At 42.5% G+C, this 24334-nt stretch overlaps 3 protein-coding genes across 5 annotated transcripts; 1 reads left to right on the top strand and 2 right to left on the bottom strand.

Annotated features, from left to right (window-relative positions):
* The first annotated feature begins 215 nt into the window (after positions 1 to 215).
* On the top strand, positions 216 to 6849 carry LOC139550204 (purine nucleoside phosphorylase-like). The gene is made up of 6 exons (XM_071360922.1): positions 216 to 436; positions 1977 to 2146; positions 2238 to 2341; positions 3998 to 4173; positions 4396 to 4586; positions 4822 to 6849. Exons 1-6 carry the CDS (start codon positions 414 to 416, stop codon positions 5037 to 5039), a joined length of 882 nt encoding a protein of 293 aa, XP_071217023.1. The 5' UTR covers positions 216 to 413; the 3' UTR covers positions 5040 to 6849.
* Positions 6850 to 9254: 2405 nt separating this feature from the next.
* Positions 9255 to 12815, bottom strand: LOC139550203 (zinc finger protein 777-like). The gene is made up of 4 exons (XM_071360920.1): positions 12468 to 12815; positions 11376 to 11464; positions 11048 to 11138; positions 9255 to 10638 (listed from the first exon to the last, which is right to left on the bottom strand). The coding sequence occupies exons 1-4, from the start codon at positions 12679 to 12681 to the stop codon at positions 9446 to 9448; spliced, it is 1587 nt and encodes a 528-aa protein (XP_071217021.1). The 5' UTR covers positions 12682 to 12815; the 3' UTR covers positions 9255 to 9445.
* Positions 12816 to 15776: 2961 nt separating this feature from the next.
* On the bottom strand, positions 15777 to 19227 carry LOC139550202 (putative nuclease HARBI1). 3 transcript variants are annotated; one of them, XM_071360917.1, is made up of 9 exons: positions 18751 to 19227; positions 18487 to 18663; positions 18335 to 18396; positions 18166 to 18252; positions 18037 to 18078; positions 17795 to 17968; positions 17680 to 17715; positions 17027 to 17581; positions 16900 to 16957 (listed from the first exon to the last, which is right to left on the bottom strand). In XM_071360917.1, exons 1-7 carry the CDS (start codon positions 18845 to 18847, stop codon positions 17680 to 17682), a joined length of 675 nt encoding a protein of 224 aa, XP_071217018.1. In that variant the 5' UTR covers positions 18848 to 19227; the 3' UTR covers positions 16900 to 16957; positions 17027 to 17581. The 3 variants fall into 3 exon arrangements, with proteins under 3 accessions (XP_071217019.1, XP_071217020.1, XP_071217018.1); XM_071360918.1 differs by lacking the exon at positions 16900 to 16957 and adding exons at positions 15777 to 16550; positions 16645 to 16756 and having other exon boundaries at positions 17795 to 18078; positions 18487 to 19225; XM_071360919.1 differs by lacking the exon at positions 16900 to 16957 and adding exons at positions 15777 to 16550; positions 16645 to 16756 and having other exon boundaries at positions 17795 to 18078; positions 18166 to 18396; positions 18487 to 19225.
* Between the last annotated feature and the right edge of the window lie 5107 nt (positions 19228 to 24334).

The raw sequence follows: 24334 nt of genomic DNA, 5'->3' as shown, positions 1-24334 counted from the left end.
GTATTGAACACGGCATAAGCTCCGAGTTTCCCACTTGTAAAGTGATTGAACCAATAGGCAGCTCGAGTTTCCGAGTTGTCTTGAAATCACCAAGAGAACAGGAATTGCGGCATCATCATCCGAACAACGCCCGCGTGACAGTCCAATAGGAGCGCGAGCTGTCACCGTACGTCACACCGGGATGTGGCTCGTGTGGAGGGGAAGGAGGTTTATATACCCTCAAAGTAAACTCCCGGAACTTTTAGAAGCGTCAGTACTGAGTTGAGTTGGCTATTATTTAAATAGGCCTATTTATCTCTTTACAAACGTTTCACACATTTAGTCTCATTGAGGCTATCCAAACTTGTCAGGTCAGTCAGTCGGTCCATAATTTATTTGAAAAGTAATTTTTGTCAACTTGCAGGAGCATCATCATGTATCCAGAATCTACAGTGGGGTACGTGTTTTCCTACAATGTCCACTGTTCATTACAGCTGCGGATTCAGATATCAGAAGAATCAGTAATATTAATTGTGAACCTTATATGGTGCTGTACGGAATTGTTTCATGTTATGAGTGAGTGTGGACTAATATAGATGAATGTGCGTACTTAACGGAAAGCCGTGGTCTTTTGCGCTTCTGTAGCCTGCTATACTTTATTATTATTTTTGGTCCAGTCCTAGGTTAATTTGTCAACAGTTTTTCTTGGAAGAGCAGTTTTACCCGGTGACAGGCGCTAAACTAATGGTTAAAAGAACATCTGTCTAGAGTGGTATGTGAAGGGTTTTACTGTGTCTTCAATTCTAAAGGCTACAATTATATCCTGCCAGAAGGCTAATGCATAATTGGATTAGGCTCCATTGAAGACTTTTACTGGGCAGCGGAAATTCCTCAACATGGAAAATGTGGCCGTAACTTTGCGCGCTTGGTTCGTCACGTAGCCCAGCCCCGTGAAAGGAATCTGTTACTAGACCTACACATGCCATGGGGTGTGTTAACATTGTGGATGCTGGTAGTACCCTTTTACTGTTAAACCAGAATCAGATGAAGATTATTTACAATAGGCGAGAGCGTACGCGTGTGGGAAGTCCTTGGTAAATGTTCTCAGTGGTAATCTTGTTGTAATGTTATATTACATAACAAAAGGCTGCTTCGGACACAGCTGTGTTTCCCAATTCCCTTCTCGCTCCACCGCTTTAACTCACACTCAGTGTGTGACCCAAATGGCACCCTATTCCCTTTATAATGCACTACTTTTGACCAGGGCTCATAGGACTCCGGTCAAAAGTAGTCCACTATGTAAGGCATAGGGTGCCATTTGAGCTATGAACACAGATGGTCATGCCCATCTCGCTGTTTTCTTACTATGAGGCTGTTTTCCCACACCTCTCTCCCTCTGTCAATTACATTTCTATTTTCATTTCAATTTAAGGGGATTTATTGGCATGGAAAACATATGTTAACATTGCCAAAGCAAGTGAAAAAATAAATAAATAAATACAAAGTTCCAAAATAATAAACATTTCAAATGTCATATTATGTCTATATACACCATGTTAATGATCTCTCTGTCTCTGTCTCTCTCTCTCTGTCTCTCTCTCTGTCTCTGTCTCTCTCTGTCTCTCTCTGTCTCTGTCTCTCTCTGTCTCTCTCTGTCTCTCTCTCTCTCTCTATCTCTCTCTGTCTCTCTATGTCTCTGTCTCGCTCTGTCTCTCTGTCTCTCTCTCTATGTCTCTGTCTCTCTATGTCTCTGTCTCTCTCTGTCTCTCTCTCTCTCTCTCTCTCTATGTCTCTCTCTCTCTCTGTCTCTATGTCTCTGTCTCGCTCTGTCTCTCTGTCTCTCTCTCTCTATGTCTCTGTCTCTCTCTGTCTCTCTCTCTCTCTCTATGTCTCTCTCTCTCTGTCTCTCTCTATGTCTCTGTCTCGCTCTGTCTCTCTCTCTCTCTCTCTCTCTCTCTCTCTGTCTCTGTCTCTCTCTGTCTCTCTCTGTCTCTCAGGTGCAGCTTTGAGGAGTGCAGCGCTACAGCTGAATGGCTCCTGTCCCGGACAGAGATGCGCCCCCTGGTGGGGATAGTTTGTGGCTCAGGCTTGGGAGGCTTGGCAGAAATGCTAAAAGATCAGATTGCATTTAAATACAGCGACATTCCTAACTTTCCCCAGAGCACAGGTGTGTAGTGTTGTATGCGTGTTATGCATGTGTACTTATCTCTAATACACAGTGTGTGTGTACTGATCTAACTGGTTTTTGTGTGTTCCAGTGCATGGTCACGCTGGCAGGTTGGTGTTTGGCATGCTGAAAGGGAAAGCATGTGTTTGTATGCAGGGAAGATTCCATCTCTATGAGGGATACCCCATCCATAAGGTTTGTTGATGTTTATATATATACAGAGAGAGAGAGAGAGAGAGAGAGAGAGAGAGAGAGAGAGAGAGAGAGAGAGAGAGAGAGAGAGAGAGAGAGAGAGAGAGAGAGAGAGAGAGAGAGAGAGAGAGAGAGAGAGAGAGAGAGAGAGAGAGAGAGAGAGAGAGAGAGAGAGAGAGAGAGAGAGAGAGAGAGAGAGAGAGAGACTACCTATACACTGTAGTTACTTACCAAGATGACATTGAAGTGGCCTAGTTACAGTTTTGACTTAAATCGGCTTGCAAATGTTGTACAATCCAGGTGTGCAAAGCTCTTAGAGATTTACCCAGAAAGACTCACTGCTGTAATCAAATCACATTTTATTTGTTACATGCACCGAATACAACAGGTGTAGACCTTACAGTAAAATGCTTACTTACAAGTCCTTAACCAACATGGCAGTTTTAATAAAAAAGTTTTAAAGAATTTACTAAAATAAACTGAAGTAAAAAAGAAATAAGAAAAATAAATAAAATAAGGAAAAAAAAGAAAAATAACGATTAAGGAGCAACAATAAACAGTAGTGAGGCTATATGCAGGGGGTACTGGTACAGAGTCAATGTGCGGGGGCATAGGTTAGTCGAGGTAATTGAGGTAATATGTACATGTACGTAGAGGTAAAGTGACTATGCATAGATATTAAACAGAGAGTAGTAGCAGTGTAAAAATGGGGGGGTGGGGTCAATGAAATTGTCCAGGTAGCATTTTAATAAGCTGTTCAGGAGTCTTCTGGCTTGGAGGTAGAAGCTGTTAAGAAGCCTTTCGGACATAGACTTGGCACTCCGGTACCGCTTGAAGCTCTCAACCTGCTCCACTACAGTCCCGTCGATGAGAAAGGGAGCGTATTCGGTCCTCCTTTTTCTGTAGTCCATAATCATCTCCCATGTCTTGATCATGTTGAGGGAGAGGTTGTTGTTCTGGCACCACACTGCCAGCTCTCTGACCTCCTCCCTATAGGCTGTCTGATCGTTGTCGGTGATCAGGCCTAACACTGTTGTGTCGTCTGCAAACTTAATGAAGGTGTTGGAGTCGTGCCTGGCCACTGCCAAACTATTCACTGCCAAAGGTGTGAATACTTATGTAAATAAAATATTTCTGTATTTCATTTGACAAATTTGCAAAAAAAAATCAAAAATATGTCTTCACTTTGTCATTATGGGGTATTGTGTGTAGATGGGTGGGACTTTTTTTCCCCCACCCATTTTAATTCAGGCTGTATCACAACAAAATGTTGAATAAGTCAAGGTGTCTGAATACTTTCTGAAGGCACTGTATGTATCACTGCCTGTTTTTTGAGTGTTTTTGTGTGTTATCTAAGCCCTAGTATTGGATTCCTGTCATTCTTTTTGAGCACCTCTCTTACTTTCTTTTGTTTGCTGAAGTGCAGAGGCCTACCTGAACTCTTGTCTTCGCATCGTATTTCACAGTATAGCTGGCTGTGAAATACGATGCGAAGACAAGAGTTCAGGTAGGCCTTTGCACTTCAGCAAACAAAAGAAAGTAAGAGAGGTGGTCTTTGATGATTAGCTGATGCCACGGCGTCAGCTAATCTTCATGTGTAAAAAAATAATTTAAAAAAACGGAATAAACAATTACAATTTAAATTGCCAAATATTGCAGGTCACAATGCCCATGCGGATTTTCAAGCTGCTGGGTGTGGAGACTGTCATCCTGACCAATGCAGCTGGAGGCCTCAATCAGGACTACAAGGTTGGGGACATCATGATCATCAAAGACCACATCAACATGCCTGGGTTCGCTGGGAACAACCCACTGGCAGGACCCAATGATGAGAGGTGTGTGGTTATGTATATAGGGAACGGTTAGGGATGTACAATAGAGTGATTACAGAATGCAAATTAAAAAGGGTGCTGACGCCCCAAAAATACCTGTTTTACTTGAATTAAGCAAATGTAATTACTAGGCAATGTTTTTGGGGCGTGCATCCTTTTTCCACGACTGGTTTATCAGGGACTGAAAACGGGTTTGGTTAAGTTACCACCTTCTCCTCCTCCTAGGTTCGGGGTTCGGTTCCCCTCCATGTCTGATGCGTACGACAGGGAACTTCTGCAGCTGGCACAAGGTGTGGGGGCGGAGCTTGGCTTTGGTGACTTCCTGAGAGAGGGAGTTTACTGCGTCCTGGGCGGGCCCTCATTCGAAACCATCGCTGAGTGTCGTATGATGAACAGACTGGGGGCTGACGCTGTGGGTGAGTCCTGGAGCAGCTATCACAACACCTCAGCACTACTACAATCATCTTCTACTCTAGCAACAATTTAAACTTCTAAACTTCTTCCACTGCCATAACAATACTTTTGCAAGCACTCCGTTGTTCTTGTAGTTTGCTCTTGCAGCATTTCATGCAGAATTATGAAGAATGCAACTTTTGAATTACATTGTCAGTTAGTGCATTGCTTTTGTTCTCCCCTTTCTCGTTATTCTAGGCATGAGTACGGTGCACGAGGTGATTGTAGCGCGTCACTGTGGGATGCGTGTGTTCGCCCTGTCCCTGATCACCAACCAGGCTGTGATGGACTACGACAGCCAGGAGAAGGCCAACCACAAGGAGGTCCTGGAGACAGGCCAGCTGAGGGCAACGCAGCTAGAGAGACTGGTGTCCAACATGGTGACCTACATAGAGCACAACAATAACGACGCCTGATAACTCTGACTGACCCTGGTTACACCGTGTGTGTGTGTGTGTCTGTAGGGGGTGGGGGCGTCTGGCCAAGCCAAGCTGTTCTTTTTCTGTACTTTAACATTCTTCAAGGTAGCTGTTTGTTGACAACGTGAATCATTGTTTAATGTTTGTTATGAAAAAATGACAATTCGGAGTAAAGTACTATTATTTATGAGCCCTGCACGTTTATAAATATAGAGCTGTATTGAGGTGAATTGACCCGGACTGACAATAATACATTAAATTAACTTTATATTTATTTTTGTTCAGTTCAGAAATACTTGCACGTTGTACCTTCCCTAACAAGTGTGACTAATATGTAGATTTTAAAATTAGATGATATAGGTGAAGTAAATTACCAAAACGTAAGGGTGTTCCCATAATATAGTGGGCTCTAAAGTGCGACCAATTTGGTCGCATATGCAACAAAATATTTAGCTGTGCGACTGCAGTTTTAATTTTGGAGCACAGAAAGAAAGGAAAAGGGATAGCTTCTTCAGGAGATCGGTGATTCTAGTAAAGATGGTTTAGTATGAAGATGCCTAGAAACTGCTTCTCCAATAGAAATCCCAGATCACGCATGTAGTTATGCGATGTCCTGGCAAAGTTAGTTGGCTAAACTCATGTGCAGAAACACGTCATTGGGTCGAACTGTCGTGTCGCACTGAACTGCGCATTTGCATTCCGGCAAAATCAATGGCACTCCTTCGATATAAATGAAAACGTGTCAGTTTGTCTCTTGAACAAGGTTATGACATGTTCAGCTACTTAAAACATTGGCTCGAATCTAGATTGAAAATCGAGAAAATTAACAACTAAGGAAGAATTTTCCACTTCTCATTGATTTCACAAACCCCAGTCTGGTTTGTTGAGTCGGTTTTGCGAAGCGTTCATGGAAGTATCACAATGTTGTGCCTCTCTGAGTTTAGAAACTCTGATCATAGCAATGAGTGAATGACGGTTGTGACTAGAGTGACTTTACGTAGCAGGTTAAGAGAGCATTTGAGCTAACCCTAGCCATTTTATACCCTTAACCTAAGTATCGTAATCAACCACGTTAGTTATCCTAACTTGCTGCATAAGTTCTACTAACCTGCTATGAAAAAGTCACTTCCGGTAATGGCCGTACCCCTTTCTAGTCAAAACCATGAATGTCAGATCTCTTGCATGTAGTCATCACAAACTTGACGCTCTTAAAGAGACACTGTACCATTTTCAATGTAATGCATCTCAATAAGAAAATAGTGCTTTTACATAATGTAGAAACCTTATATTCCCCACATGACCGGTATTTGTATCAACATTTTAGCTTTTTATAATAAACCAATGTATTTACAGCATAACATATTCGTTTCTAGGGCACAACATGTGCTTCAGAAGTAAATAGAATTAATATAGGCTATATGTTCTTTAAAAAAAAAAATTGTGCTTCTAACGTTTTAAAGTTGGGAGCACCAGTGCTACCAATGACATGTTTGAATTTAGAGCAGTGACTGTAATGTGCTGTAAAGTAGAAGTGTGTTGGTATACTAACAGTTATGTTCTCTGTATATTTTTAATACTTATTTATAGAAGCACTTTTTTATCGTGTAATGTATGCTTTTTCGTCAACGTCTTAAAAGGGGTTAAACTAGATTATTTTACCTTCCAAACAGCGGGTAGTTTTAGCTTTGCCTTATAAGAATGCTCATGAATGTGTATATCGATGGGGATTGAAAGGTGAATATAGGGTATTTTGTTGGTGCTACACTCAAGTCTTACTGTCACAATAAACAGAGTCAACTTGATAGACTGTGGTGTTCAAGTGTCACTTGTTTTCTATGTCTCTGTAGAATTACTGTGTTGTCTCACCACAACCGTCAATCCAGGAAGCTCTTTACCACTTTCTCACCCAACATATTTTAATGCCATGTAGCACCTCCAGCCAGCAATTTCCATGACGTCAGCGCAATGTTTTCTTATATATACCCATACAAGGTCATGAGTAGGTTCTACGTTTTACAAGCAGTCCTCCCCGTCCCTTTAAGAGCAGGGGTATGTCCCAAATGGCACCCTATTCCCTATATAGTGCACTGCTTTTAACATGTTCACTATATAGGGAATCGGGTGCCATTTGGGATGTGTCCCAGATCCTCCTATCATAATTAACTATTTTTGTTTTATGCCTAATGTGTAAAGTATGACTGCGCTTGAGAATTGTGTTGTCAATATCTAAATCAAGTTCAACCAAACCTGGTTGCTTTTTAAAACTAGCATCACCTTAATTGTAGAATAACACAAAGGTCGCATTTCCCTGCTCAGACATTGCATGCATCAACCAATGGTTGCGTGCCACATCAGACAGTGCAGTCAGCCACCAGATTGTTATAACACGATGTAGTTATCTGATACGTAAAATACCTGTTGTAAGATCTGGCATGAGTCAACAACGTCAGAGCAGGGGAACACAGACTAAATCTGGGGGGTGATGGCCAGAATAGAGGTATTAACTGTATGACACTTTTAGATCAATTACTGACCCCAATAAGGAAACATCCATTTCCTATTTCATATCAACGCAAGTGACAAACGTTTCTGCAACCTTCCCAAATAGTCAGAATCAACTATAGGATTTGGTCCTTTACCAGGCTTGGAGCTGCTGGTCTTTTACCAGGCTTGGAGCTGCAGGTCCTTTACCAGGCTTGGAGCTGCTGGTCCTTTACCAGGCTTCGAGCTGTTCCTTGGCAAGACTAGAAACTGTAGTTGAAGCACTCTGGGGTAAAGTTTCCCCTAGGTACAGCTCAAAGATCAGCTTCCCCTTCCCCAATCCTAACCTTAACCATTGGTGGGGAAAATGCTAAACTGGATCAGCGTCCAGAGGCATCTTCACTTTACTCCGGTGGGAGCAGGAACAGTAATCAGGAAGTGACGTCAGTGTTTGTAAATGGGGAAGAATGCTCAGGCCATTGTTTGCTCTGTAAAGGGCATTTATACTGCATCTGCTGTGTACTAAAGGTTCCGCCCCAGAGATGTGAAACTATGCACACACACATAGCCACATCAACATTGACCCATGTCGTAGCCTGGGTACCAGTCTGTTTGGCTAACATTCCACTCCTTATACTCCATGGCATATGACAAGGAGTGGAACATTAGCTAAACAGACTGGTACCCAGGCTAGTCATGAAGTTAACTGTTGCAAAGTTACTCTGCTATGCTTAAAACAGCAGCTTCAGATCATACTGTAACTTTTCAAATGTATACTGAACAAAAAATAAAAGCTGTTGCCAGAGAATTTAATGTTAATTTATCTATCACAAGCCACCTCCAACGTCATTTTAGAGAATTTGGCAGTACATCCAACCTGGCCTCCCAACCACAGACAACGTGTAACCACGTCAGCCCAGGACCTCCGCACCCTGCTTCTTCACTTGCGGGATCGTCTGAGGAGTATTTCTGTCTATAATAAAGCCAGTTTCTGGGGGAAAACTCATTCTGATTGGCTGGGCCTAGCTCCCCAGTGGGTGGTCCTGGCTCCCAAGTGGGTGGGTCTATGTCTTCCCAGGCCCACCCATGGCTGCGCCCCTGCCAAGTGATGTGAAATCCATAGATTAGAGCACCAATGAATTTATTTCAATTGACTGATTTCCTTCTATGAACTGTAACTCAGTACAATCTTTGAAATTGTTGCATGTTGCGTTTATATTTTTGTTCAGTATATATCTGCAAAGCCCTTACTTATTGGAAACGCATCATAGCACCACTATTTCTGTAATAGGACAACTCTGTGGAGAGGTTCTCTATATTCTCTTTGACCCCGCTCTGCTGAAATGAGTGGTTCGCCATTACAGTAAAGGAGAACTTCAAATGGGGGTTAGTTCCTGTAGCAAAACTGCACTAGGGTGACTATTAGTTTGCTCTGTTCTGAAAGTTGAGTACCACTGCCCTCTGGTGTGTAGAGATTTACACAATTTACAATCCAATACAGCAGTCAAGACTCTACAAAGGTTTCCCTGATTATTAATTGGTTCCACAGCATACTGTGTGCGTCTATGGGCCGTAGTCGAAAGTAGAGCACTATATAGAGAAGATGGTGCTATTTGGGACAAACCCACTGTTATATGACATGAATAGGTAATAACAAAACATTTAGCCAGAATACTTGATTATGGAGAGTACCGATTTTCATACAGTTTATTAAAAGGCCTGATGCAAAACTATTCACTGTGTATTTTATTTCATGAAATGTTTCTGTAGTGTTGAAATTAGCATAAAACATCAAAGTTCTAATTTTTCTTGAACTATTTTAATTTTTAAAGTAAAACAAATAACTTCATCTTAAACTCAGCTTTGAGGACCATATTTACGGACTTCCTGGATAGAGGTTTAATAATAATAATAAGACCCACTCAGCTATACCCAGCATGAATAATCCTGTGCCTCTTCAGATGGTGCAGAAGAGTGAAAGTCTTGCCACACTGAGAGCAACCATACGGTCTCTCTCCACTGTGGACACTCTGGTGTGTCTTGAGACTGCTCTGCTGGGTAAACCTCTTCCCACACGTGGCACAGCTATAGGGTCTCTCTCCCGTGTGAATGCGGTGGTGTATAGTCAGGTGCGAGGAGCAGTGAAAACTCTTCCCGCAGACGGTGCACCGAAACGGCCTCTCTCCCGTGTGACTTCGCTGATGTATCTTGAGATAGGACAGGCGACTAAAACTCTTGCCGCACTGCGAGCAACTGAAAACCTTCTCTGTTATGGCTGTACCCCAGTGATTCTTTGAATTATAATGAGGCATAGTGAAGCTTCTGAGGCCACCTGGTGTAAAAGTGTTATTGTTCAATCGAATCCCTAAATGGGAGGCAGTTGGTCTGCCAGTGTCACCCAGTCCAAAGCTTCGCTCTGCTGTGTGTCCAGTGTCTTGAGGCCTGGATGGTGGGATGGGATTATTCCTCTGGGAGAACACCTGATCTCTCTGCCTGGTCTGCTGCTGTGAATGGTTGATCTGCGGTCGGCACTGAAAAGAACTAGACACAGACTGAGATGCACTCACTTTCTCTTTCTGAAAGACTTTGTTGTACATTGATCCATTGCACGGTCTCTGTAAAGGTGAGCTGGCTGATTTACTAGGGCCTTCCACTGGGCTAGAGATGGGCTGTGGCTGGGGCTGAGCCACGGAGCGATCTGGAAAACTCTCTGAATACTGCTCGGCTACATAAGAGAAATCAGGAAAGTCAGTCTCTATGACTATGTCATCGTTCCCTTGAACTATAGACGACCACAGTTGACTGTCTCTTTCATCCATTACAAACTCAGAGCTCAAGGGGTTCTGCTGCTTTACTGTGCTCCTCTGACATCCCGCCTGACTGAATCCAGAATGTTCTTCCTCCTTCTCAGTCTTTATTACAAACTCTAGAACACTGGTCTCCTCCTCGCCACAGTGCCCAGACTGAGACTGGCACAGCTCACTAAGCTTCTCTTGACCTTCTGCCAGCTGCTCCTCCAGGAGGATTAGTGGGTCCTGATTCTCTTCTTCTTCCAAGTCCTGATGATTCCCAATGGGAAGCTTCTGAATGGCATTATTGCCGTATGTGGTGTTTCCTAGATAGAAGGTGCAAAGACAATCGTTATAATTGCAAAGCAAAAGAAAGGATATATTTGTAGTTACTTACAGTATGTCAAGAATTGCATGTCCTTCTTATATGTCCCAAAAAATATATAATTGCAAAGCAAATGTTATCAAATGAAGGTTCAACACCATGGCCAGTAGAACACTGTTTGGAAACAAAGTAGCCCAAACCCACCCTATCCCCTACATAGTGCACTCCATTTAACCCAAGCTTTATGGGCCCCTGTTCAAAAGTAGTGCACTATATAGGGAATAGGGTACCATTTGGGACAGAGCCCGTGTTTTGAACAGAAGTAGGCCTGTCCAATGAACCCAATGAATGCAGTTGCCCTGCCCGAAGAATGCAGTTACCATGTCCAATGGCCCAATGAATTCAGTTACCCTGTCCATTTGGTTCTCTGTGTTGCTCCCGTCTCCATGATCCATCATCCTGTCTCTCTACCTTAATGAAAGGGGTTTCTATCTCTGCAAACTAGAAGTACGAAACTATTAAACAGTATGCATTGTCAATTTGTCAGGTTTCAAGTCTGTAAGATTTAATTGGGTTATGGTTTTTCTAGAGACGTTGTATCCCTTTCGGCTCCTAGTTGTCAAAGGGCCTCAACAGACATGCACCGTCAAGGCCCTTCGGTCTACTCGGAGCCGAAAGGAATACGATACTACCAATCTCTGATTCAACTGCACAAGAATCAGTCTATGGAGCACAGACCTTGACTTCTCCCAAAGCTGACCCAAACACATCCTCATCTCCTCGTTGACTGGGTCTCCAGTCTGAAGCACAGCTCTCCATGTATTTCTCTGAAACAGCAAATTATTACAGACATAAAGGACACTCCCAGGACTCTCCAGTAGTATTTTTTTGACAGGTAGGCAACCATAAGATTCCGACCTTATTTATGGTCGCTGTAAGTACATCTTCCCAGTATGGTCCAGAGCCGGCGCGAGATATGGTTCAGGAAACGTTGTGTGTGTGTGTGTGTGTGTGTGTAACCTTTAATTAATTAGGCAAGTCAGTTAAGAACAAATTGTGCACCGCCGTATGGGACTCCCAATCACGGACGGTTGTGATACAGCATGGATTTAAACCAGGGTGTCTGTAGTGACGCCTCAAGCACTGAGATGCAGTGCCTTAGACCGCTGCACCACTCGGGAGCCCCGAGTTTTCTAACCAACGTTCCTCAATCCAGGGATAGAAGATGGCGCTGTACTACCAATTGTCCAAAATGATACACTGAGAAAACAAATACTGATCGCTTTTACTTAAACTGACCTTTTTGTCCTCATGCTAGACTAAAGCAACCCATTGGATTCCACAACACTTCAGGTAACTACTCACCTCAACGCTAGGCGTCGTATTTTCACGGAATCCATGGGCTGCTATAGCCTAGGTAGACTAACATTGGGACGACAAAGGCAGTTTAATAAAGAAATAGCAGTATTTCAATATTTTCGATGTAACATTTTGATAATGGGAAAATTAGGATTACAGCGTCATCTTCCATCCCTGGATTGAGGTACGTTTTCTGAGCCATATCTAGCGTCTACTCTGTGGTGTCCTGAGCTAGCTGGTAGGTAACGTTAGCCTGACAACTACATTTTAAAATAAAAATCGGCCCAATAACATCTATATTTCTCTATCTAATGTTTTCCTTGAATAAACACCACCACATAAATACTTAGCTAGGTATTAGAATAGCCTTATCTACAAATAACAATAGAGGCCTAGCCTGTACGACTTAGCGCTTTGGAGCTAACGTTAACTAGCTAACATAACAGTAACGTTAACTGGTACAGTACTCACCAGTTTGTCGTGGAATCCGCGCAATCTTCAGTTCATTATCCATCAGGAGCAGTTTTCTCCGCAGAATTTCATTTTCATTATGCTTCCGAGATATTTCGAAATGTAATACAGCACAGTTGTCATCGATAAGTTTGGCGATTTCTGCCACCGCTGATTTGGCTAAAACCTCCATGATCGAGGTTAGTTGTGTCTGAAGGGCGATACAGTTAGACATTTTGAGTGTCGTTTAAAAACGAGTTAATGTAAATGTTATTCTAAAAGCTAGCTAGCTACATCAGCCAATTTAAATGTCTGCAAAATAAACCTAGCTAACGTTGGCTATCTACTTCCGAGTCTAAATCTTCTTCTATCATATAATGGCGGTCAGCAAACAAATGTTAAAGGTGCATGCCGCCACCTACTGTGCTGGAGTGTATGGACAATCGTGGTTTACAACATTAGTTCCACATTTCTAAATCCTCCAACCTAACTCAGCACTTCTGAGAGAGATAAAAAAAAGCCTATTAACTTCTAATAGACCATGCCCCAAATCCCTTCCAAACCCCCCAACCCTGTCCAACCTCAATGACCTTACACTTAAATCTTTCCCTCTCTTCAACATACTTGCAACAATATAACAACACATGCTCCATCGTTTCATCGACCATACTCTCCAGACACAAACCAGTCACATGCTTGCCAACAAGATGTAAAGACGAGTTCAATGTATAATGTCCTAGACACGTCAAGCCAATACCACCTCTTCCTTCCTAATCTGACCTTTGAATCTTGGTCCACCAATCTTTCTTTGGAGGGAATATAAATGCCGGCCCCTGGGCTCAGGGTCCCATCTTTTCTGCCACACAAAAAGGCTCTGATCTTACATTTGGCCTCACCTTTACCCAGTGGAACATTCATATAAATTATGACTCATTTTAAAGCTCTTTTGGCTATGTGGTCTACAATTTCATTCTCTTCCACACCCAAATGGGCTGGGACCCAGCAGAATCTCACTACTTCACCCAGTATCTTAATTCTCCATAATAACATTAATGCCTCCAATAGTAGGTCACTCCTATTAGATTTGCCAGATGATAAACTATTCAATATAGACAGAGAATCTGAGCATATTATATATCATTCTGACAGGTTGAACGTCCTCCACTCACTGAAGGGCAATTACTATCGCCAACTGTTCAACGGAGTATACTGACAGTTCGTCTGTTAGTATTCTACATATCTGCACATTAAATTCAAGAACATAAATGCCTGCTCCTGTGCGCGTACTATCTGGGTCCTTGGATCCATCTGTGAAAAGCAGTAAAAAGGCATAACAACTTCTACCAATGTAATTGTCAACCAGTTTCCTTAAATCACTGACTTCTGACCAATATTTTATTCTCTACCAAGGTTAGATAAACAGGATCTGGGATTAACCACAGAGGAACATGCCCTATCAGCACAGAAGGGCCAACCTCCAACTCCCTCAAAACACTCTCATGAGCAAGCTTTCCATCTGTCCAACCAAACCCACTGCCTTGTCTACTAGTATATTCCCATCAGTCATCTAGAACAGTAGCAGTGAGATGCGCAACCTCACAGCCTTTCAGCCTAACCCAATAAGCTAATGACAGTTTTTTACTCTGTATATCCAATGGCATCTCACCTGCCTCCACTAGTAATGCACATACAGATGTTGATTTAAATGCACCAATACATATCCTTAAAACTATATACTGGATTCTGTCCAGCCTCTGAAGCCAAGTCTTCGCCGCTGTTCCATAAACTATACACCCGTAATCAATTGTGGTCCCGATCAGAGCTCTATAAATATCCATCAACGATGGTCTGTCATCACCCCATTCATAACCAGAGACCGAGCCATAAGATTCACCACCTTCTTACACCTGGTTTCAACATTTATGACATGATCTTTCCATGTATATCTCTCATTGAAGCATAGACCCAAAAATTTGTACATAGAAACCCTCCCCATAGGCTGTCCGTACAGAAACAACTGTATATTATCGGCAACTTTCTTCTTTGAGAAGAACATACAGCAAGACTTTGTCTCTGACAATTTTAAACCCCAGTAAATCTTGTTGAATAGATTTGGTCACGAGAGACATTCCTTCCCCTCTTCCATATAGCTCCATCATCAGCATATAGGGAAGCCCCAATACCCCTATCTACATTCGAAAACAAATCATTAATCATAATATTGAACAAAATAGGACTGACAGCACTGCCTTGAGGAATACCATTGTCAACTACATAGGCATCAGATAAAATGGATCCTATTTTAATTTAAAATGTGATTAAATAAGAAGGATAAAACACAGATATATAATCTCCCACCAATACCAAGTCTTTCCATCTGAATCAGTAGGCCTTCTCTCCACATGGTGTCTTTTCAATATATAAAAAAAAAGACAGTAGCATGGCCAGTGTAACGGTGTTCCTCTCTCTCTTCATACGAAGAGGAGGAGTAGTGATTCGACCAAGGCGCAGCGGGTTGTGAATACATAATGATTTATTAGAACACGACGAAAAACAAACTATACTTGAATAAACTAACAAAACAAATAAACGATGCAGACAGACCTGGGGCCTGTTGCACAAAACTAGGATAAGGGATTAAGCCAGGATATCTTGGTGATCCTGGCTCAATTGATCCGTAATCCGGTTGCACTAAAGATGGATAGGGGGCAGGAGGATATGTTATGGTATAAATTACCATGGAGATTTATTCTGTGGAGCTAGCCTGCTCCAGACCAGGCTAAATTCCAGGATCTATTTAATCTCATCCCTAATGTCAGTCAGCAGTCACCACAAATGGAAACCAATAGTTATTTCACTGCTCACTATACATTATCACATATAACTAGACCCACTGTTATTATTTAAACGTTTGTGATCATTAATTTCAATGATTTTGGATAAAAAATGATTTTTAGATGATGTTGCTATCATTAGATAATTTACAGTTTCCCATAGACTATAAGGCTATATATAAAATGATAGAATATTAGGGCCACAGAGGGGAAAAAAACACAAGTCATAATATTGTAACCAGTTGTTTTAAAGGAGGACAGTTGTTAAAATGACAGATGTGGGGCATTTCGTGAAATTGTACTTCAGTATGGTTTCATAAACAAAGACATGCTGATGTGCCAGAATATTAAGTATCACATTGTCATAAGTATCAAAACTGTAAAAACAATATGTAGCTTTTCTGCAGAAAGAACCAGCCTCATAAATTTATGACTTTATCCTTTTTCTTCAGTGTGGCCCTAGTACTCTGTCATATAAACAAATACACATTCCATATGAATATAAAAACACAATGTGTAACATTATGTTCCTTTATTGAATAAGGACAAAACAAAGCAGGTAAACCATCAGCTCCTTTCGAAACTGAAGTCACAGTGACTCTACAAGATGGAAAAGCACAGAATCCAAGCATATTATACAAAATGATACATACACATTCAAAGGTCTGTATATAACACACCCTGCATGTCTGCACACTAAAATAAATGCAGGACAAATCCATACACATCAACTGAACAGACAAATGAATGGATGCAGTAGCCTCCCTGCAGCCTTGTATTACACACAGTATACCGCACAAACATCATAAGAGGCCAAATTCGTCAAAAAACGAACCCAAAAAAACCCAAATTCCTCTGCCACCGCAGGACATATTTAACCAAAATTGAAAGCACACATACTAACTAAAATAATTCAACACATATTGGTCCCTCAGCAGCCGACCACTGTCGTCATCAGGGAAGATTGCCGGATTGTCCCAGTCCATGGCTGGTGGCACTCTGGGGGCCCTCTCCTTCCTCAGGCAGGCCACATTGTGGAGGACAGCACAAGCCACAGTAATATCACATGCCCTAACAGGGCTGACCCTTAATTTGTGAAGGCAGTGAAAGCGTGCCTTCAGGAGGCCAAAGGTCATTTCAACTCTGGCCCTGGTCCTGGCATGGGCATGGTTGTAGGCCTGCTGTGCTTCCTGGGGGTCTGTGAAAGGTGTCAGGAGAAAAGGCTGGCAGCCATACCCCCTGTCTCCCAGCAACACACCAGAGAATTCACCTGTCAACACAAAATCTCATCATTACTACCTCATAAACACAGTGATATTCTTGACACAGCCATGATGGTTATAAATAGGGGTTGTGTGGCTTACCTTGTGATAGGCACTGATAGATTTCAGAGGCCCGAAAGATTCTGGAGTCATGGACTGAGCCAGGCCATTTTGCCACAACATTGCTGATCACACAGTCAGCATTGCAGACCATCTGAAATCATAAGATGAGGAATATTACACCAATCAATGCACATCACTGGCAATGCAGAGTGTTCGTCAATGGACAATATCAAAAAGTTATGTTCACCTGAACATTAATGCTGTGAAAGGATTTCCTATTCACAAAATCGGCCTCTGAGGGGGCTTTTATCCTTGTGTGTGCAGTCCACTGCACCAATGACATTGGGGAAACCTGTCACACAAAGTAATGAGTATCCTACTATGTGTTAACAGTTGTCCTGTAATTTGTAGATCCTCTTACCTGCAATCCTATAGAACTCCTCTTTGATGTCACAGAGTCTTCTGTGGCCAGGGAAGGAGATGAAGACATCTGCTAATGCTTTGATAGCCAGACACACACTCCTTATTGTGCGGCAAATTGTGGCCTTGTTCAGCTGTTCTGCATCCCCCACTGAGTACAGGAAGGCTCCACTAGCAAAAAAGCGCAAGGCCACACAAACCATTTGCTCCACACTCAGTGCATGGCTCCGTGCAGTGCGGTGCTTAATCCTGGGACCCAGTAGTCTGCATAGATACCTGATGCCATCTGCAGAAAACCTGTATCTTTCATATAGATGGTCATCAGGGAAGGCCAGTGGGTCCAACCGGTCCCTGAAGACCCTTTCTCGCCTGAAGGCTCTCCTCAGCACAAGTGCTTCTTCATCCACCACATCTCGCACGAATGGGCATGCCATTGTCAGAGCAGAAAGGAACACACAATTTTGGGCCTTCATATAGGCTAGTGGCCACACCTGGTGCTGGGGGGGTGGGCAAAAGAGGGCGATGCCTTATAACGATGACTTGGTTGTACTGATTGCTGGGAAAATAAAAAAAACCTTAGAAAGATGCCACCGTCCTGTGTGCTCACAATAAGAGCTCATATGTCATGGCTCACTTGACTTTACGAGAATATACCTAATTTTTATTTTGAGCTGTGTCATCTTCTTGGAGCTGGGGGAGGAAAGAAAAATAATGATTAATACATTTGTGTTACAGTTAGCATACAGTGTACATTGAAGGCATATCTCACCTCCCTCTCAAGTTTTTTTATTTCAAGGTCCAGTTTCCTAATTGTCCTCTTTTTTATTTCGGACTCCAGTGCAAGATTTTCCATCTTTTTCTTCTTGTACTGAATGTCTATGTCTGCCAGTTCTATTTGGCGCCGGAGGTGGTTGCCATACAACTTTCTGATAGCTTGTGAGCTCTGTGAACACAATACAATTAGCGCAGCTGGAATTTGGCAGGATGTGGTGTCCTTTTATTAATACGCACTATGTTGCCAGGCTGGTTTTCCCACTGTATAGCATCTGGGTCCTGTAAAAGAAATTAGATTTTTTGATTTTGATGAGGACTCCTCACCATTGTAGAGTAAATAGTACTTTCACAGTCTTAACATGATACCTCATGCCTTCTGGAATCCAGAGAGATGGTCTCCTCCTCATCATCGTCTCCATCATGTGCTGTTGCTGCTGCACTGGGGCCTTCACCCTATCACATTTAATCGGATTCATATTGAAGCTAGTAGACAAGACATGCCAGGCCTACAGTATGCCTTTGATGGAGTACTCACTGGATCAGCATCGTCTGGTGCTTGTGCTGGTGGCTCTAACAGGAACACAGTGCTGCCAGACACTGCAAGGCAATAGGTAAACCAAAGTCAGACAGTCCAAATTGATTCAATATGAATGTGGTTGTATCCCATGTAGAGATGGAAGGACATACCTTGAATGAAGCGGGTGGCATCTTGGGAGGAACCTATGCTCGTCTCTTTCCCCCCAGGGATCCCCTCTAAGACGGGCCTGCCTTTATTTAGCTCCAAGGCCATGTCCTCTGCTGGGGTAAGGTCAGCCTTTGGTGACCCACCACCCGTGCCTTGTCTGTGGGTATTCTTTTTCACTGCTAAAACAGTACAGACAATGTGTGAGCAGGCACCTTCTGGGTACAATATATGCTTGTGCTTTGTTAAATATTAGTCAGGGACCATACCATTCTGCAGAATGTTCTTGTATTTGATTTTGACCTGCTGCCATGTCCGTTTTGGCCCGTTCATGTTTAATCTACACACACACACACACACACACATTTAATGGAGTCACACTGCAAAAAATTACTTGGTATTTTTGTCTTGTTTTCAGTAAAAATATCAAAACATTTATCATAGCTTTATACAGTGTGATGGAGTTACTTTACACAATTTCACTCATATCTGCAGTGCATTTCAATTAAAAATTTAACCGTTTCATAATTACAGTACAACTGCATTTTTGGAGATGTGAATTAAATATTTGAATTGTAATTGTGATGTTTCAGCGGAGCGGTGAGTGTGTAATTGTGCACTACTTACGCATTCAGGCGGTCTGCAATACTTTGCCACGCTTTTTCTCTTTGCTTTATCACTGTGGCGGTGTTGCCTTTCTTCTTAATTATATCTTTTACCTCCTCGTATGCCTCCATGAGGATTTGTGCTTCGCGGCTCTAGTTGCCATGGTAAATCAGTTAATCTGTGATCTGTGGCGGGGTCTATTTGAGTGAGCCGTGAGCGCGCACCTATCCAGGATTGGTTTCACCTGGCTTAATGAATCCGTGTCTGCTCATCCTGGCTTGGTCTTTGTGCAACCAATTAAGCCTGGACGCACATGTTTTGGCTTCATTGAGCTCAGCTGAGTCATTTATCCCGGATGTCTTAATTCTACTTTTGTGCAACAGGCCCCAGAACACGAACTTACATATAACGTGAAGAACGCATGAACAGGAACAGACTACATAAAACGAACAAACCGAAAACAGTCCCGTGTGGTGCACAGACACAGACACGGAAGACAACCACCCACAAACAAACAGTGTGAACAGCTAACCTATATATGGTTCTCAATCAGAAGACAACGTCAAACACCTGTCTCTGATTGAGAACCATATAAGGCTGATTACAAAACCTAAACATAGAAACACAAAACATAGAAATGCCCACCCACACTCACGCCCTGACCGACTAACACATACAAAACAACAGAAAATAGGTCAGGAACATGACAGCCAGAGTATTTTCAACTTGCTCACCTTTACTAATGCATCCAAAGTAGATCGACCTTTACGGAATCTACTTTGACATTGACTCAATAAACCTCTATGTTCCAGGAAATATGACAATCTGATGACTATCATATTTTCCATCAATTTACACAAGTTAGAGGTCAGTGCTATTGGTCTAACTATCAGCACATGAAGGGTCCTTACCAGGCTATACAAAAGGTAATATTACTGCATGTTTACAACCAGAAGGTATAAACCCCTCACTACAAATCTTATTAAATTATCCTAGGGGAACGTACATGACCTCATCAGGTACAGTAGATGCTTAAACATTACATAGCACAACTGATCATGACCTAGGGCTGTATATCTACAGCCTATTAAGGCTGAAAATCAAATCAAATGTTATTTGTCACATACGCCGAATACAACAGGTGTAGATCTCACAGTGAAATCCTTACTTACAAGCCCTTAACCAACAATGCAGTTTTAAGAAAGATCCATAAAAAAATAAGAAATGAAAGTAACATATAATTAAAGAGCAGCAGTAAAACAACAATGTGGAGGCTATATACAGGGGGTACCGGTACAGAGTCAATGTGGAGGCTATATACAGGGGGTACCGGTACAGAGTCAATGTGGAGGCTATATACAGGGGGGTACCGGTACAGAGTCAATGTGCGGGGGCACCGGTTAGTCGAGGTAATATGTACATGTAGGTATAGTTATTAAAGTGACTATGCATAGATAATAAACAGAGTAGGAGCAGCGTAAAAGAGGGGGGGGGGGGGGGGGGGGGCTAATGTAAATAGTCTGGGTAGCCTTTTGATTAGATGTTCAAGAGTCTTATGGCTTGTGGGTAGAAGCTGTTAGAAGCCTCTTGGACCTAAACTTGGCGCTCCGATACCACTTGCCATGCGGTAGCAGAGAGAACAGACTATGACTAGGGTGGCTGGAGTCTTTGACCATTTTTAGGGCCTTCCACCGCCTGGTATAGAGGTCCTGGATGGCAGGAAGCTTGGCCCCAGTGATGTACTGGGCCGTACGCCCTACCCTTTGTAGTGCCTTGCGGTCGGAGGCCAAGCAGTTGCCATACCAGGCGGTGATGCAACCAGTCAGGATGCTCTCGATGGTGCAGCTGTAGAACACATCTCATGTATGGTAAAATCTGCATTCAAAGAAGAATCAACAGTGTCTCTTTTCTTATACACACTAACATGAGCATTTAAAATGTCACACCTGCATTGCTTATTTATACTGAACAAAAATATAAACGCAACATGTATAGTGTTGGTCCCATGTTTAATGAGCTGAAATAAAGGACCCCCAAAATGTTCCATGTGCACAAAAACTTCTCTCAAATTTTGCACACAAATTTGTTGATGTTCTTGTTAGTGAGCATTTCTCATTTGCCAAGATAATCCGCCCACCTGACAGGTGTGGCTTATCAAGACGCTGATTAAACAACATGATCATTACACAGGTGCACCTTGTGCTGGGGACGATAAAAGGTCACTAAAATGTGCAGTTTCTTCACACAACACAATGCTATAGATGTCTCAAGTTTTGAGGGAGCATGCAATTGGCAGCGATTACAGCCTTGAGTCTTATTGGGTATGATGCTACAAGCTTGGCACACTTGTATTTGGGGAGTTTCTCCCATTCTTCTCTGCAGATCCTCTCAAGCTCTGTCAGGCTCTGTCAAGATGGATGGCTATTTTCAGGTCTCTCCAGAGAGGTTCGATCCGGTTCAAGTCCGGGCTCTGGCTGGGCCACTCAAGGACATTCAGATACTTGTCCTGAAGCCACTCCTGATTTGTGTTGGCTGTGATGCTTAGGGTCCTTGTCCTGTTGGAAGGTGAACCTTCGCCCCAGTCTGAGGTCCTGAGCAGATTTTCATCAAGGATCTCTTTGTACTTTGTTCCATTCATATTTGCTTCGATCCTGACTAGTCTCCCAGTCCCTGCCGCTGAAAAACATCCCCACAGCATGATGCTACCACCACCATACTTCACCGTAGGGATGGTGCCAGGCTTCCTCCAGACATGACGCTTGGCATTCAGGCCAAAGTTTTCAATCTTGGTTTCATCAGACCAGATAATTTCGTTTCTCATGGTCTGAGAGTCTTTAGGTGCCTTTTGGCAAACTCCAAGCGGGCTGTCATGTGCCTTTTACTGAGGAGTGGCTTCCGTCTGGCCACTCTACCATAAAGACCTGATTGGTGGAGTGCTTCAGAGATGGTTGTCCTTCTGGAAGGTTCTCCCATCTCCACAGATGAACTCTAGTGCTCTGACAGAGTGACCATCGAGTTCTTGGCCACCTCCTTGACCATGGCCCTTCTCCCCCGATTGCTCAGTTTGGCTGGGCAGCCAGCTCTAGGAACAGTCTTGGTGGTTCCAAACTTCTTCCATTTACGAATGATGGAGACCACTGTGTTCTTGTGTACCTTCAATGCTGCAGAAATGTTTTGGTACCCTTCCCCAGATCTGTACCTCCACACAACCCTGTCTCGGAGCTATACAGACAATTCCTTCAACCTCATGGTTGGTTTTTGTCAACTGTGGGGCCTTATATAGACAGGTGTGTGCCTTTCCAAGTCATGACCAAACAATTGAATTTACCACAGGTGGACTCCAATCAAGTTGTAGAAACATCTCAAGGATGATCAATGGAAACAGGATGCACCTGAGCTTGAGTCTCATAGCAAAGGGTCTGAATACTTACGTAAGTAAGGTATTTATTTTTTATTTTGAATACATTTGCAAAAATTTCTAAAAACCTGTTTTCGCTTTCTCATTATGGGGTACTGTGTGTAGATTATTGAGGACATTTTTTTTATTTTATCAATTTTAAAATAAGGCTGTAACGTAACAAAATTTTGAAAAAGTCAAGGGGTCTGAATACTTTCCGAAGGCACTGTATTCCTACACAACACTCTGTAAGCGCTATTTCTTTCTCGAATAGCCGCAGTGCACTCTTCGGTCCACCAAGGAACCACCTTCATTTTGTCACCCACTTCACTCACTGGCACATACAGTGCATTCATATAGTATTCAGACCCCTTGACTTTTTCCACATGTTGTTACGTTACAGCCTTACTCTAAAAGTGAGTTTTTTTTACTCATCAACGGACTTGAACCCGATCAAACATGTCTGGAGAGACCTGAAAATAGCTGTGCAGCGACGCTCCCCATCCAACCTGACAGAGCTTGAAGATCTGCAGAGAAGAATGGGAGAAATTCTCCAAATACAGGTGTGCCAAGCTTGTAGCGTCATACCCAAAAAGACTCGAGGCTGTAATCGCTGCCAAAGGTGCTTCAATAAAATATTGAGTTAAGAGTCTGAATACTTATGCAAATGTCTTATTTTGTTTTTTTATTTTTAATAAATGTGCAGAAATGTCTAAAAACCTGTTTTTGCTTTGTCATTATGGGGTATTGTGATGTCATTATGGGGTATTGTGATGTCATTATGGGGTATTGTGTTATGATTGATGAGGGTCAAAAAACAATTTCATCAATTTTAGAACAAGGCTGTAACGTAACAAAATGTGGAAAAAGTCAAGGGGTCTGAATACTTTCTGAATGCACTGTAACTCTCTAGAGCCCAATTCTCCAGATATTTCATCAAACATCGCTACAGATAGTTGACGACAAGGGTTATAAAAATGTTGCTACTCAATATTACTACCTGCACTGTAGATTCCCACCATCACACATTCATATTCAGATGGGACAGGTATATTACCATATATATGACCTTCCCTTATGAATGTAGCACAACCACCCACCCTGTCCAATAAGATCCGACTGAACAATAACCAGGAATAATAAAATCAAGATGTGGTCTAAACCACGTTTCTTGAACACATATCACATCAGGTTTGATCTCTAAATCAATTCCATACTTCTTAAAGTCCTGACCGTTAGCAATAAGGCTTCTGGCATTCCACTGAAGGATGACAAAAACCATGACTTTATCATTATACTGAGACATTCAATCATTATAATTATTAAAAGTCAACATGTCAACAATCATGGCGACAGTAACATCTGTTACTCCTAAAAACTCTGTTGCTGCTCCCACAATAACCTTAAACTTGGCAGTTCTTCTTTCCTCAAGTACAGTCATGTTGATAACCTTTCCAATGAAGGCTATAAAGTAAATCTGATTAACTATCAAGGTGACTTTTGACACGACACATTTGTGAGAGCAAGCTTTCAGAAAAGGCCTCGTAATGGTGTCAGGACCAACAGAACTCCTACAATAGGTCCACTTATTCCAGGACTGACCCTGTCATCTCCATCATTCTGCCGAATAGTTCCACCAATCTGCATTGAAGCCTCTGCCTAAGAGACATTATGTATGATTTTATATCTTTGGGCCTCTCTAGCCACGTTCTGCACCTGGCATCCACCAAATGCTGCACTGTGCCCCCACCTCCCCCCCCACACACACACACACACACACACACACAGCAGTTAACCTTGACATTGTTCCCACATTCACCATAATCCTGTTCCCCTCATATCTTTTCATT

Source organism: Salvelinus alpinus, chromosome 23 (genome assembly GCF_045679555.1).
Source record: "Salvelinus alpinus chromosome 23, SLU_Salpinus.1, whole genome shotgun sequence".
Lineage (NCBI taxonomy): Eukaryota > Metazoa > Chordata > Actinopteri > Salmoniformes > Salmonidae > Salvelinus > Salvelinus alpinus.
This window is presented reverse-complemented; position numbering and strand designations above follow the sequence as displayed.